This window comes from Periplaneta americana, chromosome 15, assembly GCF_040183065.1.
Source record: "Periplaneta americana isolate PAMFEO1 chromosome 15, P.americana_PAMFEO1_priV1, whole genome shotgun sequence".
Taxonomy (NCBI): Eukaryota; Metazoa; Arthropoda; class Insecta; order Blattodea; family Blattidae; genus Periplaneta; species Periplaneta americana.
The window spans coordinates 40,780,799-40,797,152 of record NC_091131.1 but is presented as its reverse complement, the minus strand read 5'-3'; the positions used below and the strand labels follow the sequence as shown (position 1 = coordinate 40,797,152).

General features: G+C 34.0%; 2 protein-coding genes across 4 annotated transcripts in view; both read right to left on the bottom strand.

Annotated features, from left to right (window-relative positions):
• The window catches only part of LOC138714809 (glutathione S-transferase theta-1-like), a 57,310-nt gene that overhangs the window by 1,506 nt on the left and 39,450 nt on the right, over nt 1-16,354 (bottom strand). The window lies entirely within an intron of this gene.
• On the bottom strand, nt 807-13,696 carry GstT3 (Glutathione S transferase T3). Of its 3 annotated transcripts, none has more exons than XM_069846961.1 (6): nt 13,565-13,696; nt 12,531-12,650; nt 10,576-10,663; nt 7,321-7,471; nt 6,514-6,694; nt 807-1,018 (listed from the first exon to the last, which is right to left on the bottom strand). In XM_069846961.1, exons 2-6 carry the CDS (start codon nt 12,640-12,642, stop codon nt 882-884), a joined length of 669 nt encoding a protein of 222 aa, XP_069703062.1. In that variant the 5' UTR covers nt 12,643-12,650; nt 13,565-13,696; the 3' UTR covers nt 807-881. The 3 variants fall into 3 exon arrangements, with proteins under 3 accessions (XP_069703062.1, XP_069703065.1, XP_069703063.1); XM_069846964.1 differs by having other exon boundaries at nt 13,561-13,579; XM_069846962.1 differs by lacking the exon at nt 13,565-13,696 and having other exon boundaries at nt 12,531-12,968.

The following is a 16,354-nucleotide window of genomic DNA, read 5'->3' as shown; positions in this document are numbered from 1 at the left end:
CATAACTGTCACTCTTTCGAAGACTTCAGTATGTCCAGGAACAAATCAGGAAGTACAAATGTAAGTTTTTTAATTGTTCTTTAAATATAATCAATTACTGAGCCTAAATTATGCACGGTTAATCCACAAAATGATAATCCGTGCATAAACACGGATAATTAGGAGTATTGTGTATAATAAATTATATGCAATGAGCATACTCTTCTTTTCTTGAGGAGGGCAAAGGAGTTGCATTCTTTGAAGAAGGAATGTCTTTAGCCCATATCTGAAATATATCTCGATCCGACATGCTCAGGTCTTCAACCCCTCCCATTGGTTTTCAAAACATTTTCGTGCATTTCTTCAAAAAAACATTGTTATTTTTATTTAAATACGTGTTTTAACCTAAATTAAATGACCTTGAGTAAGTGAAAAGAAAATTCGATTAAGTCTACCCATGAGCACCCATGTGATGAATTTACAACAGAATCCATTAGGACACACAATAATATAGTTAGATTTAATAATACTATCATAATCACAGACTCATAATTCGAACATCCAATTCTCTTGCAATAAAAAAATTTGCTTTAATAAAATAATATGTAGCTACTATTGCTTATTTTCTATTATTTTCAGCATAAATTATGTCTTTTTTTTATTAAATGAGCAGTCATCTTTATCTCCCTTGATAGTTAACATAATGTCAGGCCTCCGCATAAAACAACGAATCACATCATACTGGCACAGGACAGTCAAAATTGCTCCTATCTGAATATTTAAAATTAGTTTCGTGGAAGACCACAACTCTGAGTACAGTACCTCTATTATGAAGTTAAGTTTACAGTGTAGATAGAACCTTTTTACTTTAAGACCGCGAACCTGATTATGTACCTGATGCCTTATAATTTTGATTTTGCAGCTATTTTCTCAACTGCTTTATGTACTTCATCGTAATGTGGATTCAAATCATTCCGTACTCTTTCCAACCAGGCGGCAATTCTGGGGAAGTCCTTCCTTGCATCGTAGCCTGCCATTCCTAGAACAATTGCAATACAACTGGATAAGTTATGTTGCCGTTTTCTTATACCAAAAAGTTACAATTCTGTTCAGTACAGTTATTGTTGACTGTGAAAACAGCAGAGTACAGTGATCAATGTTGCATTAATGAACGGATTGTAAGTAAAAATAGGCAGGCAAATTAACAGAAGCCAATGATAAGGAACTGTAGAAATAATGACTAATGAAACTAAAACTTCATGTCTGCATCCGATTTATTTTCAATATCCACCGACATGATCATATATCGGAATATTTTCTATGACTCTCCTGGCTCCGCTTGCAAGATCGACGTTTAGTACATTCTCTTTGCCTGCTATATCGAATTATACATGATTACACACCCAACTACCTTGCCTCTCGGTTTACTCTCCTAGCTTCACATCATAATCGTAATACACATTCACAGCACAATCTGTTGCTGTCATTACCACGTCGTCAGACAGCTCTGTACTAAAGTTCTCTCAATAGTCATGGCCCGCTCATAGAATTCGCTGCCGCTGGAAATCAGGGGTAGTCTTAGTCCTCAGTTGTTCAAAATTAGGTTGTTTGAAATATTTTAAATGCACAGAATTAGTTTTTTTAGGTATAATTTTTATTTATTATTATTATTATTATTATTATTATTATTATTATTATTATTATTTTATACAGTCATTACTTTATTTTTCCATTAACACTAATATCTAGGTAATTGTCATTGTCTCAATGTAACCCGTGCTGTGCTGATCATACTAATTGTACTATTCGTTTAGTTATGAGATTATATTCATATGTATTAATTCTTTTTTTTAAGTTAATACTTGTATACTAGAATGTATTTTCCTGTTTGTGATTATGTATTCAGTCTCTTTTTTTTTTATTATATATATTTTTTATTATTATTATTTTTAAGTTAATACTGATTGTGTATATGTATTCAATCTCTCTTTTTTACTTTATTATTATTATTATTATTATTTATTTATTTTTTTTTAAGTTAATATTTGTATACCGGTATGTATTTTTCTGTATGTGATTTGATCCTGGTTGAGTGAAAGAGAAGGCCTGATGGCCTTAACTCTGCCAGGGAAAATAAAACTATTATTATTAATGAAGCAAAAAAGCAAATAAAGTACATAATCAGGAAGCAAAAAATAAAAAATAATTATAAAGTAGAAAAGAATCTTCTAAAAACGGGATGAACATGGAAGAAAAATGGAAGAAAACATACATAAACTCGAATAATAGAAAATGCAGAGGAAGATGGAAGATCTTTGAGACAGTAATGAAGATACAATGAGAACAATGGAGGAGAATGAGACATGATAGAAGAATGTAAGTGGGAAGGTAAAAGATGATGATGATGATAAATTGAGAGCCAAAAGAGCTGAAGTCATTACAGGAGATACGATTCAACAGGAAATATCAAAAGTAAGAAACTGTCCGTGCAAAAAGCTTCAATTATTGTATCATCCACAAAATATTGTTCTACAATTTGTCTCTTTGCCACTCTTAACAGGTTTAATGTTGTTGTTTTCTAATGCCAGGCGTTTGACAATAAAATCATTTGACCTCTTGCACTCCAATATTTTTATGCCACTGAAGCACAGATTTTGAGGTGTTCCGAATACATTTCTTGGTTTGAGTTGCACAATGGGAAGTTAGGGGACTGATATATTCCAATTCTATGCAGGTGTTTGGCCAAACAATCATGGCCTGTTGCCAATCTAAATGCAGCTACAGACGATTTGCGTGGCAAATTGGGAATTAACTGTGGATTATGTTGCAGAGAGTACCATTTTTTCCCTTGAGATTGTGTTATCAAATTTTGTTTGTTGAAAACAGGTTTAATGTAAATCTATCTAATATGTTACCAGAAATTATGTACCGTAAAGTGAGGTGACTTTGAACGCTGAGGTGACTTTGAACAGTAATGTAGCACCTTTCTAAATTAAGTGCTGTACCCAATTGCGAAAAAAACTGTTTAAGTTGTCAATAAATTAGTTCAGTTTTTTCGCAATTGGGTACAGCATTTAATTTAGAAAGGCGCTACATTACTGTTCAAAGTCATCAGTTCACAAAGTGCAGTCGTAGAGAACGGTTGTGTAGTAAGCAGCATATACAAGTAGGTTAGCGTGTGAAGAAGGTATGGGCGACGACCTAAATTCTTACAGGGCGCGAATCGGGTGTTTCAATGCAGGGCAGTGTTGCAGATGTTCAAAAGGTGAAAATGCAATAGTGTCTGATAGCATCAACATATTTGTGGCCGCAGCTGTTTTATCAGTTCTACTGATTATTGGAAATGTGGAGTTAAACCCTGGTCCTGGAGATACAGAAGGAAGAGTCTACAGTGATGAAGTGTTTCAAAGAGAATGGATAAACTATATGAAAGAAACGAGAGAAGACAGACTAAAGGCAAGTTTTCTACTAAACAAAGTAGCAAGTGATATAGATACATTAGTAAACAGATACACTGAAGTGGAAAAGAAGTTAAAGGAGGTTATCCAAGAGCAGGTGGTGTTAAAATCGATAGTTAAAAAATGGGAAAATGATAGTAGAATTAATAACATTGTAATTTATGGTGTTGAAGAGCGCAATCATGAAAAAGGAATTGATACTGGTTTCGTAGTGTTAGAATTATTAACTAAGTATTTCAGTCTAAACTTGGACATAAGTGCGATTAATAACGCGTATAGAGTCGGTAACGGAAAAAAAAGGCCAATTATTGTGAAATTGAACAGTTACTTTATCAAAGAGCATATCATTGCCAATACGCGTCAACTCAAAGGCACAAATATATTCATAGAAAATGACTTTGCAAAAGAAATTAGAGAGAAAAGAAAGAAACTAATTCCAATATTAAAAGAAGCTCGAGGTAAAGGATTGAGGGCAACTTTAGTAAAAGATAAAATGAAGATAAACGGAAACATAGTTAACGTAGAGGCCTTAAATAATCAATTCACTGAGGATTTATTAAGTTGCTGCAACAACAGAAATAACGAAATAGAGGCTTGTGGAAATAGAGCATCATCGACACCACACGTAAACAGAAGTGCATCACGAAACAGGAAGTCTAGAAGCGTAGAGAGGACTGATAAGAAAAGTAACTCATCAAGCGGGAAGAAGGAATCAGAAATAACAAATAGAAGAATTGATGAGCTTACGGCAGTGAATGATATTAGAGCATACCTAAATAAACTAGACAGCACTGTTTTCACAGATCCCTTTAGAAGAAAGAAGAGTGAAGAAGGAAAACCATGTATGGAAGAAGAAGCTGGAACCAGTGAAGATGCTGTTTGGGGAGCTGGGGCACAGACTGAGAGAACGACCAGTGAGGGTAGTCCGAGGCGCGCAAGTGAAAATACATCAAGGAGAAGCGATTGTGGATCAACCGGCAAAGTCAGCGCAAGTGAAGATCAATTAATAAGAATGCCACATGCCGTTGGTAGTCCGGGGTGCGCGAGAGGAAGTGCTACAATTTGGAGGAGCTGTGCGATACCGACCGATGAAGTAGAAGCAGGTGACGAACAGTTAATAAGAGGTAAAATGACAAATAGAAACTCTAACAGAAATAAAGTAGATTCAATCAAAACTATAGATACTGAACGAAACTACCTACTAAGAGATAGGCATCAGCAAAGATTAAATTTTCCTAAAATCAGAAAAACTTATTATTAATTAAATAAGGTAAGAAGACAGGTTTTGAAAATAAGATAGAATTACGTCAAGGTTTTTTAAAATAATAAAAAAAAATTGAAAATAGAGAACTAAGGTAGTTATTAAGGTATTCCGATAGTTATATTAATTAGTAAAAGTTCAGAAGAAAATTTGACTTCATAAATTGGTTAACTAATATATTTTAATTTCAATAAGAATGCAATTATAATAAATTTATTAGATCATAATAGAAATCATAACAGAAATGAATCGATAATGAGTACATGCGACATAATGATGAAACTAAATTGAGGTTGATTATGTAAGCAATTTGTCAAGCTTGTTTTTAGCAGGCATGCGGTAGTCTTCGTAGAAGTTACGCAAACGTTTCTGCTGACATGAAAATATTGTAAGAAAGAAAGATTAATCTACATATGGAATGTACCGATTCAGCTATTTCAGGTTCATGACTTACAGTATGTCGACATCTGATCATATAATTGGAATAATAAATTATTATGTAAAATAAGACCTAAATATTACAATTAGATTTTTTGAAAAGGAGCAAATAATTAAGGTTTAAAGTCTTAAGGATTATCACGATTGGTTTAAACATGCACTAAAACAAGACGTAAGTGCAAGTTTGAACCAATAAATTATTGTCATTTGCGATAGATTAATTAGTTTAGGAAATTGTATATTTATTTATTATTACTGTTCAAAGTCACCTCGGCGTTCAAAGTCACCCCACTTTACGGTACTTATTATATACATCGATACGAAAATATTCTTTGGAAACATGTACCAGATTATAACCGACAATTGTGTTCACATGTAGACCTGAAGATGACTATTTCATAGTCGAAAACATTTGTCAAAACTGAAACATGAAAACAAAATACGAATGTTGGGGATTTTCTAATATGGACATTACCAAATACTGGACGTTTATGTAAAGTGGACATTTTCGTTATGGACATTGTCTCTGATAATCACTTTAGTACCTGTAAAGAAACTAGCTTTGAAAAGAGAGTGAGATGACAATTATCATTTCAGCAATTTTCATTAATTTTGTCCATTGGATTACAGATTTACAGAACTATATTTTCTCCTTCAGTGATCAATTTCTTTATTGACTTTGTTATTTCCTGTATTCCAATTTTTATCATATCAATAGTGTCGCAAGTAAGAGACAAAAATACGTAAAAAAATTTACAATAGTAAAGGAGACAAAACCTGTCATGTGACCCTATCATGTGTCAAGACTGTATCACCAGTGGGTATTTTTTTTATAAAGTTGTTATTTAATGATGCTGTATCAACTGCTACGTTATTTAGCGTTGATAGGTTGGTGAGCGCGAGATGGTATTTGGCGAAATGAGGTCGAGGATTCGCCATAGATTACCTGACATTCGCTTTACATTTGGGGAAAACCTCGAAGTGAGAATCGAACCCATGCCCAAGCGCAACTCCGGATCAGCAGGCAAGTGTTTCAGCCGACTGATTTACGCTGGTGATTCACCGGTGGGTATGGAGGGAAAAGATAAAGTTTTAGTTTGAGCTGGACTTCTGTGTCAGTAGATTCCTGTAATATCAATCATTCTGAAACAAACTCTCTTTCTGATAGCCCATCACTTCCCTTCTCGCACAAGTCACATGCCATGCCTTGCCTCCTGATCTGCAATAAAATTTTCCTATTTTAAAACCAATTGTTTCATATAACTTAAGACTTCGAAATAGTACATTTTTAAGGGGAATAACGTTGTTCATGTCTGTTACACTCTTTCAGTCACACTTATTCGCAAGATTATGATAAAATGATGAAATTTTACTCACTTGGTTGTTCTATTTCACAGGCTCCCAACAAATCAGCAATGGAGATCTTGTCACCTGTCAGGTATGGTTTATCTTTCAGCCACACATTTTCAATGAGACCCAATGTCTTTTTCATCCTGTTTTCTAATTTTTCCACCCTTTCGGGATTTGCTGGGACACCAGTCAGCATGGGGTATAGAAACTAGCAAACATAAAAGAAATCAAAACTTTAGAAATTCGTTGAATAAAGTGACAAAATAAAAGAATTGAACGAAACTAGACGCCCATTATAATTACCTCTTTAATGTAAAAGCGTGGAGTTCATTAAACAGCACTAAAATCTTAACCAGTTTCAGAGGATTGCTCACAATGATATTTGTGATATTCACTGATTTCTCATAAATGTACAACAGCATTTAATTGCCTATTTTGTACTTTGATAAGCATATGGACGGCTATTACATAAATAACTAATAAATTATTACTGTCCCTACTTATTGGACTGTTACAAACATGATCATAAAATTTCCAAATGCTAGTCAAGCAAGAATACACAATTATGTATTATACCGTTGATCTGAAAATGGTAAATAATGCCAAATGGCTTGAGTCAGACACACTGTACATGCCAATATATTTTTTATACATAGGAGAGGTAGAGACATTGCGAAGCTTAATTGTTCAGAGTCGATATAACTCGCCAGAAACTATATTCTATTCTTTCTCTCCTAATGACAGTATTGTATGTACTCGGGCCAGACAATAAGTAGTGTGTTCAAAAAAATATTCATTTCCCGTACTTCCGACATAATTTCATACAAAACTCACCTTGGTTAGAAAGAACACGGCACAATTAGCTCTTGTGTCCAGGTGCTGCCATTCCAAATACTCGTCCACTCTTGCTTGCTGCTTACTATCCTTGGGGTACCAGTGATCAGGGACATTGCTCTCTCGGCAGAGGTAGCGTAGTATTCCCACACTATAATATTTTCCATGAAATAAAGTAAAACAATGTACTGTACATACATACAGAGTTTCTAAAATGTAACGCATAATTACAATTAAAATTGAATGAGGGGATTTTTGGACAAAAGCCTCAGACATTCAAACCTTGTATTTAGAAAGATACTTTATCTATATTTTATAGAAATGGAATATATCAGTCCCCTAACTGTCCATTGTGCAACTCAAATCAAGAAATGGATTCAGAACACCTCAAAATCTGTGCGTCATTAGCTGACCATGAAAATATCTTTGAAAAATATTGGAGTGCAAGAGGTCAAATGACTTCATTGTCAAACGCCTGGCATTAGAAAACAACAAACAACAACAACAATATATTTTTGTGAAAACCATATGGGATCTTTTCCTCTAAATGACATAGTTTTATTCTTGTCTAGATAGTGTAATGTCATTAAATATCATAAATAAACATTTCTTTCAGTCATCATCGGGCTTTGAAACTTTGGACCCGATAGAGCAGTTCAGTGGGAAATCTGCATTACGGTGTACTGAATATAGTGGTAAAGCGTACAGTGCGTGGAGGTACTGTAGAATAAATGCCAACAAGTACGCAAAGGAAAACGCTCTGGATTTGAAGGTTCTGACGAATAATTTGGTTTTCATACAAACTGTGTCTGAAACTATTACACAGTTAGAAAAGTCAGAGCAAGAGATGCCAGAAGGCCTTAAATTAATTTAGAAAATGATGCAGAGAATTAATGAGACATTAAGTACACCGATTACTGAACGTGTAAAACAGAAATGGAAATAATTTTATGTAAAAATAAGGGATATGGAGCATTGTGTGACATAAACAGCAAATTAATGGACATAGAGTCACCCGAAAATAAAGGACTGTCTCTTAGAGACTGCAATGATGTTAGGTTTTTTCGTTTTGCTCCTATCATGTCATGCGACGTAGAGCACAGCTTTTCACAGTACAAACTTTGGCAGATAACCGAAAAAGATTTACGTTTGAGACACTGAGAATGTATCTTGTAGTACCGGTAGGTACATTGAAATTCAGTACTGTAATTGCACTTCCTAAAGACGACCAATAGGATAAATGAAAAAAATTAAAATTGGTACATGCTTATTTCCACCATTAACACTGTGTATAATTAAACACAAATGCTTATAAAAGACAGGAGAATAAATGCTTTTCACATTCTTTTGACATTATCATTGTGTAAAGTACATTTACTTTCAGAATGTACATATGTGTGTGTTTCCCCATACTACCGTACTCTACTCTAAATAGCAACATTGTTACCTCAACACATCTCTACCTACCTGCAGCGAATCAACAACCTATAGTGCATGCACAGTAAACTTATTGTATCGGGTCCAAAGTTTCGAAGCCTGGTCATCATATTATATCATATATTATGTTTATTTAAAGGTTTTTTTTTTATTTACGAAAGAGGGGCCCGAAGGCCTGCAGCCTGAGGCTTACTGTGCTTACTACTCCTGTTCTGTCAATAATATTTGTTGCCAAACAGCTGCACTCTTGTATGAATATAGCAAGCTGCACCATGAACTTAACCTGGGCTTTGGTAATGGTAACAATGACATGTGAATAAAATAATGGCAAAAGAAGTCCGAGATCCAGTACTAAAAATTATTCAACAATTCTGCTTCAGTTGGTTGAGGGAAAACTCAATCAGGATTTGAATCCCAGCCCGCTCGTTTCATGGTTAGACATGCTAACTGTAATTACTGCACAGTTGTGAACTTTATTTATTTGCCAGCAAAGACTCCACTGCTGTTTTCACATACAGCAATACAATAGTGCTCAATAATTATTGATTTTAATGTTGTGGTGGAAAGTGACTATTGACTGTAGTGCATGGCAGTTTAATCTGCTGGCAATAATAGAAAAATATATACAAAAAAACTAATTTAGCCTAGGTAGATGAATAATTTTTGTGATGCAATAAACATGCCAGAATACCGAAACAACAAAGAGGCAAGGAGAGGGAGGGGTGAAATCAGGTGACTTCAGAATATCACGCAAGTATGTATGTCGTTAATGAATTATTTATTTCTAGTGAAAGGAACATGTTTTTTTTTTCTTGTAGTTACGAGGCGCGTCCATAAAGTAACATTCCCACTCGTCCCACACCTAGCAAACCATATGTTGCGCGAAGTGACTGCGTGTACGTGATAGAGTAATGTCCTGGCATGGCGCATGCGCCAGCGGAACTTCCCGAGTGCTCTCAGTAGCTTCGTTGCATTGGTTGAAGTTGGACGTTCCTATTCTAGCTCTGACCGAGTGTGAAGTGCGGTCAGTGATAAAGTTTTTGAATGCACAGGGCATAGTGCCGATTGAAATTTATCGTCAGTTGTGCCACGTCTATGGGCAAGCAGATGGTGCGTTGCTGCTGTAGACAATTTTCAGCAGGACGCCAAAATGTGCATGGCGAGGAGCGCAGTGGGAGGCCAACCATCATCACAGACGACCTTGTGGAGCAACGCACCATCTGCTTGCTCATGACGTTAGGCCCATAGACCTGGCACAGCTGACGATCAATTTCAATTGGCACTATGCCCTGTGCATTCAAAAACTTTATCACTGATCGCACTTCACACGCGGCTTGAGCTGGAATAGGAGTGTCCATCTTCAACCAATGCAACGAAGCTACTGAGAGCACTCGGGAAGTTCCGCTAGCACATGCGTCATGCCAGGACATTACTCTATCACGTACACGCAGTCGCTTCGCGCAACATATGGTTTGATAGCTGTGGGACGAGTGGGAAGGTTACTTTATGGACGCGTCTCTTATTTATTTACCCTTGTACTATCAACAAAAAAAAAAACATATTCCTTTATTATGTTTAAGTGGCACATCTTTATGTACACATAAGTACTTACGTCGTTTTCTGAAGTACAGCATCGTAAGTCTGTCACAGAACATTCACAGTTACTTTCTCTTGAAGGATATGACATTGAGGGTGTTTAATGTCGATTAAATCATTGCCCTCGGCTGGGTACTAACCCATAATCTTATGATAAGTGATTAGGATGGTGACTATTCAACCACTAGAAATGACTTATAAAGATTTGTACAAAGTACTCACCTTTCCCTCAAGATGAATCCATTATCATCAATTATTGGTACCTTCTTGAACGGATTAAGTTTTTCATATTCCTCAGACATATGTTCTCCTGCCAATCAAATATAACTTGATATATAAGATGCATTTTTAAATCAATTCAGGCACTTAAATTGCGCAATGTGTTAATAGACAATATTATAGCTATATTGTGGAAAATATACCTTAGGGCGCAGGCTACACTTTTTAAATCCTAAGTTTTTTTTTTTTTTTCTAAATTTGTTTCGTAACAATGTAGCTAACTTAAATAAATTAACATTTATTCGTGGTAGAGGTACATTTGTATCATATTATATAATCTATGCTGTAAATTAATATTATGTTCATAGATAATCTACACGACTATTTTTTCGGCAACAGACTAATTTATACTTAGTCCTTATTGAGTCCATGCAACCTACAACTAAGTTCTGCAATCTCCTAGCAACGACAAACAAGCCTCACTTCAACAATATACGTACATTGTAATTTTTCATGAATGGAATAATACTTCTAAAAATAATAATATTTTAGAATAATATATTGAAATAAATAGTTTTTTTTGTAAAAGAATTGGAGCTTCAGGAAAATTTTCTATTAGAATATTTGTTAGAAAATCTACTTTAGAAAAACTACAAATATCCATGTTTATTTTTATTTCTTAATTATCCATTGTGATAGGGCTAGCTTCAAGCGATCTATTCGAAGATCATCTTCCTGCTTTCCTTTTAAATTCTGAACCAAAATACTGTATATACTTCTGTATTAATGAAGGGTTTAAAGTCGATCATAACACTAATGACTTCAATGACATTATCGAAAGTACTGATCTGCTTCAAAATTGCATTCTCGTAACAGATTTTACTTAAGTTCTTTAGTGTTAAAGGACAGAATTTTAGATTTTCGATATATAGGGCCTATATCCATATCATTATTTTTTTTAATTGAATTTAGTAAATGCATTGATCTTTGACGTTCGTCTATGTAAATCTGCAGCAAAACTCTTAACGTCTGCAAACGGAATAGTGTCTAATTTGGTGTTTGTATTTACGACAGTTTATCTTCTTCCTCCCCCCCCCCCTTTTGGCTACTGTATGTAACACGACATTCATTCATTTGTACAATTTCATGAATTTACTATTTGGAATTCTATTTATTCGTGGTTATGTTGGCAGCTGTTTCCTCTTTCATGAGCTGTAATAGTTCTTGTTTTATCTATGACCCGTACTGCCTGTGAAAAGGCCCACATGACACAAAGTCCAACATGTGTATAGTTTACTGACAGCTGTCATTTGTTCACTTTTCAGGAAACTGAACAGTTTGTGACATTTATTATTATTATTATTATTATTATTATTATTGTAGCCTATGTGATTAGCTTATGGTAAATCGTTAATATCTTAAATAAAAGCTATCAATAGAATAATTAGATTATCTTGAAATTTATAGAAAATTAAATGCAAGTTCTTTACAATATATGTATTTAAGCTTCTTTATGATAGATAAACTGTGGTAAACTATTTTTTTTAGTTCTACAGAAAGTAATATCAGAAAAACGCACAAGAATTATATCAACAATTTCCAAGATTAGTTTCTAGCAATGTAAAGTTTTTCTATTGCTCATTGAGCATTAAGAAATTAAGTTAGTTAGTGGGGTTTAAAATGGGCACGTCAGCTACTATGGCTATTTGCGCCCTTATCTAAAATATTTCACTAAACACTTAAGAAATTAATATTACTTATTTAATACATTATATTATATTCGTAGACAAACAATTTTATATATCATATTTCGGAATTATTATTTTTTACCTGTAGAATTACTAATACCAAATTCTCAGTACAAAGAGTTCACTTTTATCATAAAAAATGTTGCATGCGAATAAGAATGAACTCAGAAAATAAAAAGTGAATAGCATGTATTAAATAATAAAACTTACCTTTTGCCATATCCACAAATTTAAATTCATGAGGTATGTTATTTACTTTTAAGAATAATGTCACTGCCCTGCATGGCTGTGATAACAAATTAGTATAAAATTTAAGAGACATCGTCAGCCCTGTAAAACAGTATTAGACAATGTAATAATACTGTCCTGTGAGTTGCAGACAGAATAATGTGCCACGAAAGACAAAATCGAATAAGTGTTTACAATTGCACTGTGTAAGACCTTGAACTATGGTCAGGTTGACTGGCAGTTTTTATGATCAGTAAGCAGTTTAAAAGCTGCAGATTAGACAAAAAGGTGCATAAACAAGACATAAATATAGTTCTTCAGTTGCATAAGTGCATGAATAAATTTTTGGAGAAACTAGTGAATGGGAACTTCAAGTGATTTTTATTTTATTGTTGGTCCAGGGGAAAAAACTACCATAGCTCACTCACATAATGCCTTAAATATTAAACTTCATCGCCATAAAAAAACTATCAATTCGACGATTTTCACTTCCAAAATCACCTGAACTTCCCGTGCTCTATTTCAATCAAATTTATTCTTGAAATAATTTTATTATGGATACATAGACCTACAGTATATTTTAATGGAAGTTTTGAAAAGTTCGCCGGTAATTGAACATTTTATGTATAATTAACAGTAATGTAATTATTTACACAAGTTATAGGTTTTTAATTTGCATTTAACTTTTAAATTATTAGTAGCTTAAAATCCACATTTTTCTTCATGATGCTTTTAAACTATAGGCTATTTTCTTTCTAACTTAGGTGGCCTATAAAGTCTGACAAGAAATGTGTTCCATAAAAACTGTAGTTCGGCCTATTCACGGTTGTATTTCAGTCAAATGTGCATTATTTTCACTGTTAAGCTTTTAACATCCAATATCGAATAGCAATTAGCCTAATCTATTATACAGGCGAGATCATTTCATATTTTTGCAGACTTCCGTAGCAATAGCTTGACTAATAAAAATAAGTCTCATGAATATTTTCAACATAGTTAATGAGATATTAACAAACTATTTTATTAGCTGGCGAAGATTGTAAAATTATGAAATACTAATAATCGTTTGGACGTGTCATTAACACAACACTAAATAGATAACGGTATTTATTATGTAACACTACCAAATGAAATATGATTGTAATGCAACAATCTAATATGCCGTGCTTACATTGGAACGACTTTGTTTCTTACAATAATTTTAAATATCTTCACGAAGTATAGTTAATTTGATTCACTTTTAATCATGTATTTCATCCTTGCAAAGAGTGGTACATTAATATCTTTTCCTTAGAACTTATAGTACCGGTACAGACATGGACAAATGTGACTTTAAGTAAAATCATATTACTACTTCGTGACCGTCAACATGATATAGGCCTACCAGTACTAGTGATGGGCGAAGTTGTTCTTTTCCCGGAACAGTTCCGACTGTTCCGGTTCCGAAAAAATACTATGTTCCAAATAACAGTTCCGAAATAACAGTCACCAGTGGTGATGAGTCGGAGTCGTTGAGTCGTTCAAACGAACGGTACAGTACCCTCCCTCTTTACCATGCTGCTCACACTGGAGCACTCATAGGCATGACATAGTACACATTCTTATCTATAGATGGCACTGCAATGCACATTCGAATCGATTTTGGAAAATTGCTGTGCATGCGGACAGAACTCAAAAGCTTAATGTTAGTAATTAAACAGCTGTTGACTACAAGGACAGAATACAACACTTTGTTTTCGTACATAAAGTTATAAAGACATGGTAGCCAACTAAAAAAAATAACATAACATTTAAAACATATGGTATGTAATTTCTCTTCTCTCTATTACATAATAAAAAAAACAAATCATTAATTTTTATTTTTACTTTTCTTAATGCAGTTATAATAATAATAATAATAATAATAATAATAATAATAATAATAATAATAATAATAATAATAAATATTACAATTTCATAAATAAAAAAGATATATATTGGCAGTACTGAAACCTGGAAACCCCGCAGTGGGTTAGTAAAATGTTGGAATCGCATCTTTACCAAAGTGTAATTTAAACTTCGCATTAAACCTCGCTCTCCAAATCAGTACTTATATGGGTAGTTTCCAACAAATAATGCTACAACATTTTTGTCGTTCTTTGATAACAGAGAAGATAGCACAAAAACTTGTGCTTGTCAGACTTAACCTCAACAAACGACATACAGACATTGTAACTAAACCACTCATTACCATTTACGACTTTAACCTTTGTATAGAATCAGCTGATCAATGAATTAATAATAGTATGCGTACTTTATGACTTTGTAGAATGTTTATAAAACAGAATTAGTCAACTAATGGTGAAATAAACCATAAAGCGGGAATGAATATTACAGATTATTAAATAGTTACTATAACATTACAGATGATTGGCCAGTCTTACAAATGTTGATATTAAAGTTCGCGCCACCGCAAGGATTTCAATTTCCATGCGCCCCCCTCCAACCACGTGAGAGTTTCAAGTACCAACTTCATCCAACGAAGTTCCAAGTATAACATAAAGAACAACGAGAACAGTGTAACTGCAGCTGTCGGTTCATCGGAACAAGCTCCGACGTTCCGACTGTTATCTCGGAGTCGGAACATACCTTGTGCAACGCGGTACTGCGAGCCCGCAACAGCTGGGCAAGTGAGCAGCTCGGAGTCGGAACACTGTTATTTCGGAACAGGAGGTCCCGACCTACTGTTCATTTTTGCAACAGTTCCGAGAGAGTCGGAACATACCCTGTGCAACGCGGTACTGCGAGCCCGCAACAGCTGGGCAAGTGAGCAGCTCGGAGTCGGAACACTGTTATTTCGGAACAGGAGGTTCCGACCTACTGTTCATTTTTGCAACAGTTCCGAGACCGGAACAGTTCCAAAATAACTGTTGTGTTATTTTTTACCCATCTCTAACCAGTACCCTAACCATATTACGATCATGACGCCTTACCTTCACTTTCTTGTTCTTTCAAAGTATCGTATCCGTAACAAAAAGTGGAATGTTAATGACAAATGACAGTTTCAGTTTTTGCTTGGGGGTGGTGGGGTTAAGATATTTAGATATTTTAAGGAAGAACTTAGAATATTCAGTACCGGTATAAATATGTACTGTACCGTACCTATATCGCGTACCTAGTGTAAGCTAAGCTTACTCCCTCCGTATTTTCTCTGAAATTAAGTTGTTTTTCATACCGCTAACTGAGATAAACTTGGCCATTAAATAGATAATTATTATAATATATACTGAACAATTTTTTTTAATTAATTATTTTTTCTCTATTTAAGTATTTATTTTAAGAAATTCTAATGGATGGTTCCATATTTTAACTTACCAGTACATACCTTTATTTAAAGAGTGACTTTATAAATTAGTCAACACTTCTATTTTTATACTTTATTGGATGAACGTTTGCGCATTTTTGGTGTTATATCCATTCAGTAACAATTCCATACTGAATACTTATATAACAGTGAAAACATTGATATTGGATATTAAACCAGTTCTAATACAATACATAGGCCTATATTGTCATAAGAATGATATGTAAAGTTTCGATATAGTGTAGGTACTACTGTAAATATTAGAAATGGTTTAATATTCAATATCAATGTTTTCACTGTTGTATTATTGTAACATTGGTACCAGTATGTAAAGTTTCGATATCACCTATTAAAAAAATAGTTTAATATCAAATATCAATATTTTCACTGTTATAAACAAGTGTTGAGTTTGAAAATGATTATACATTTTCTATATCATGGTACCGGTATTAGAATTTCTAGA

Bases quoted from the DNA above. Each gene is read 5' to 3' on its own strand.
- GstT3 (XM_069846961.1), bottom strand. From the start codon at position 12,642: ATGTCTCTTAAATTTTATACTAATTTGTTATCACAGCCATGCAGGGCA. The intron at 7,472-10,575 runs GTGAGTACTTTG...AAAATATTATAG, and splicing joins GGATTCATCTTGAGGGAAAG to TGTGGGAATACTACGCTACC. The intron at 6,695-7,320 runs GTGAGTTTTGTA...TATGTTTGCTAG, and splicing joins CCGTGTTCTTTCTAACCAAG to TTTCTATACCCCATGCTGAC.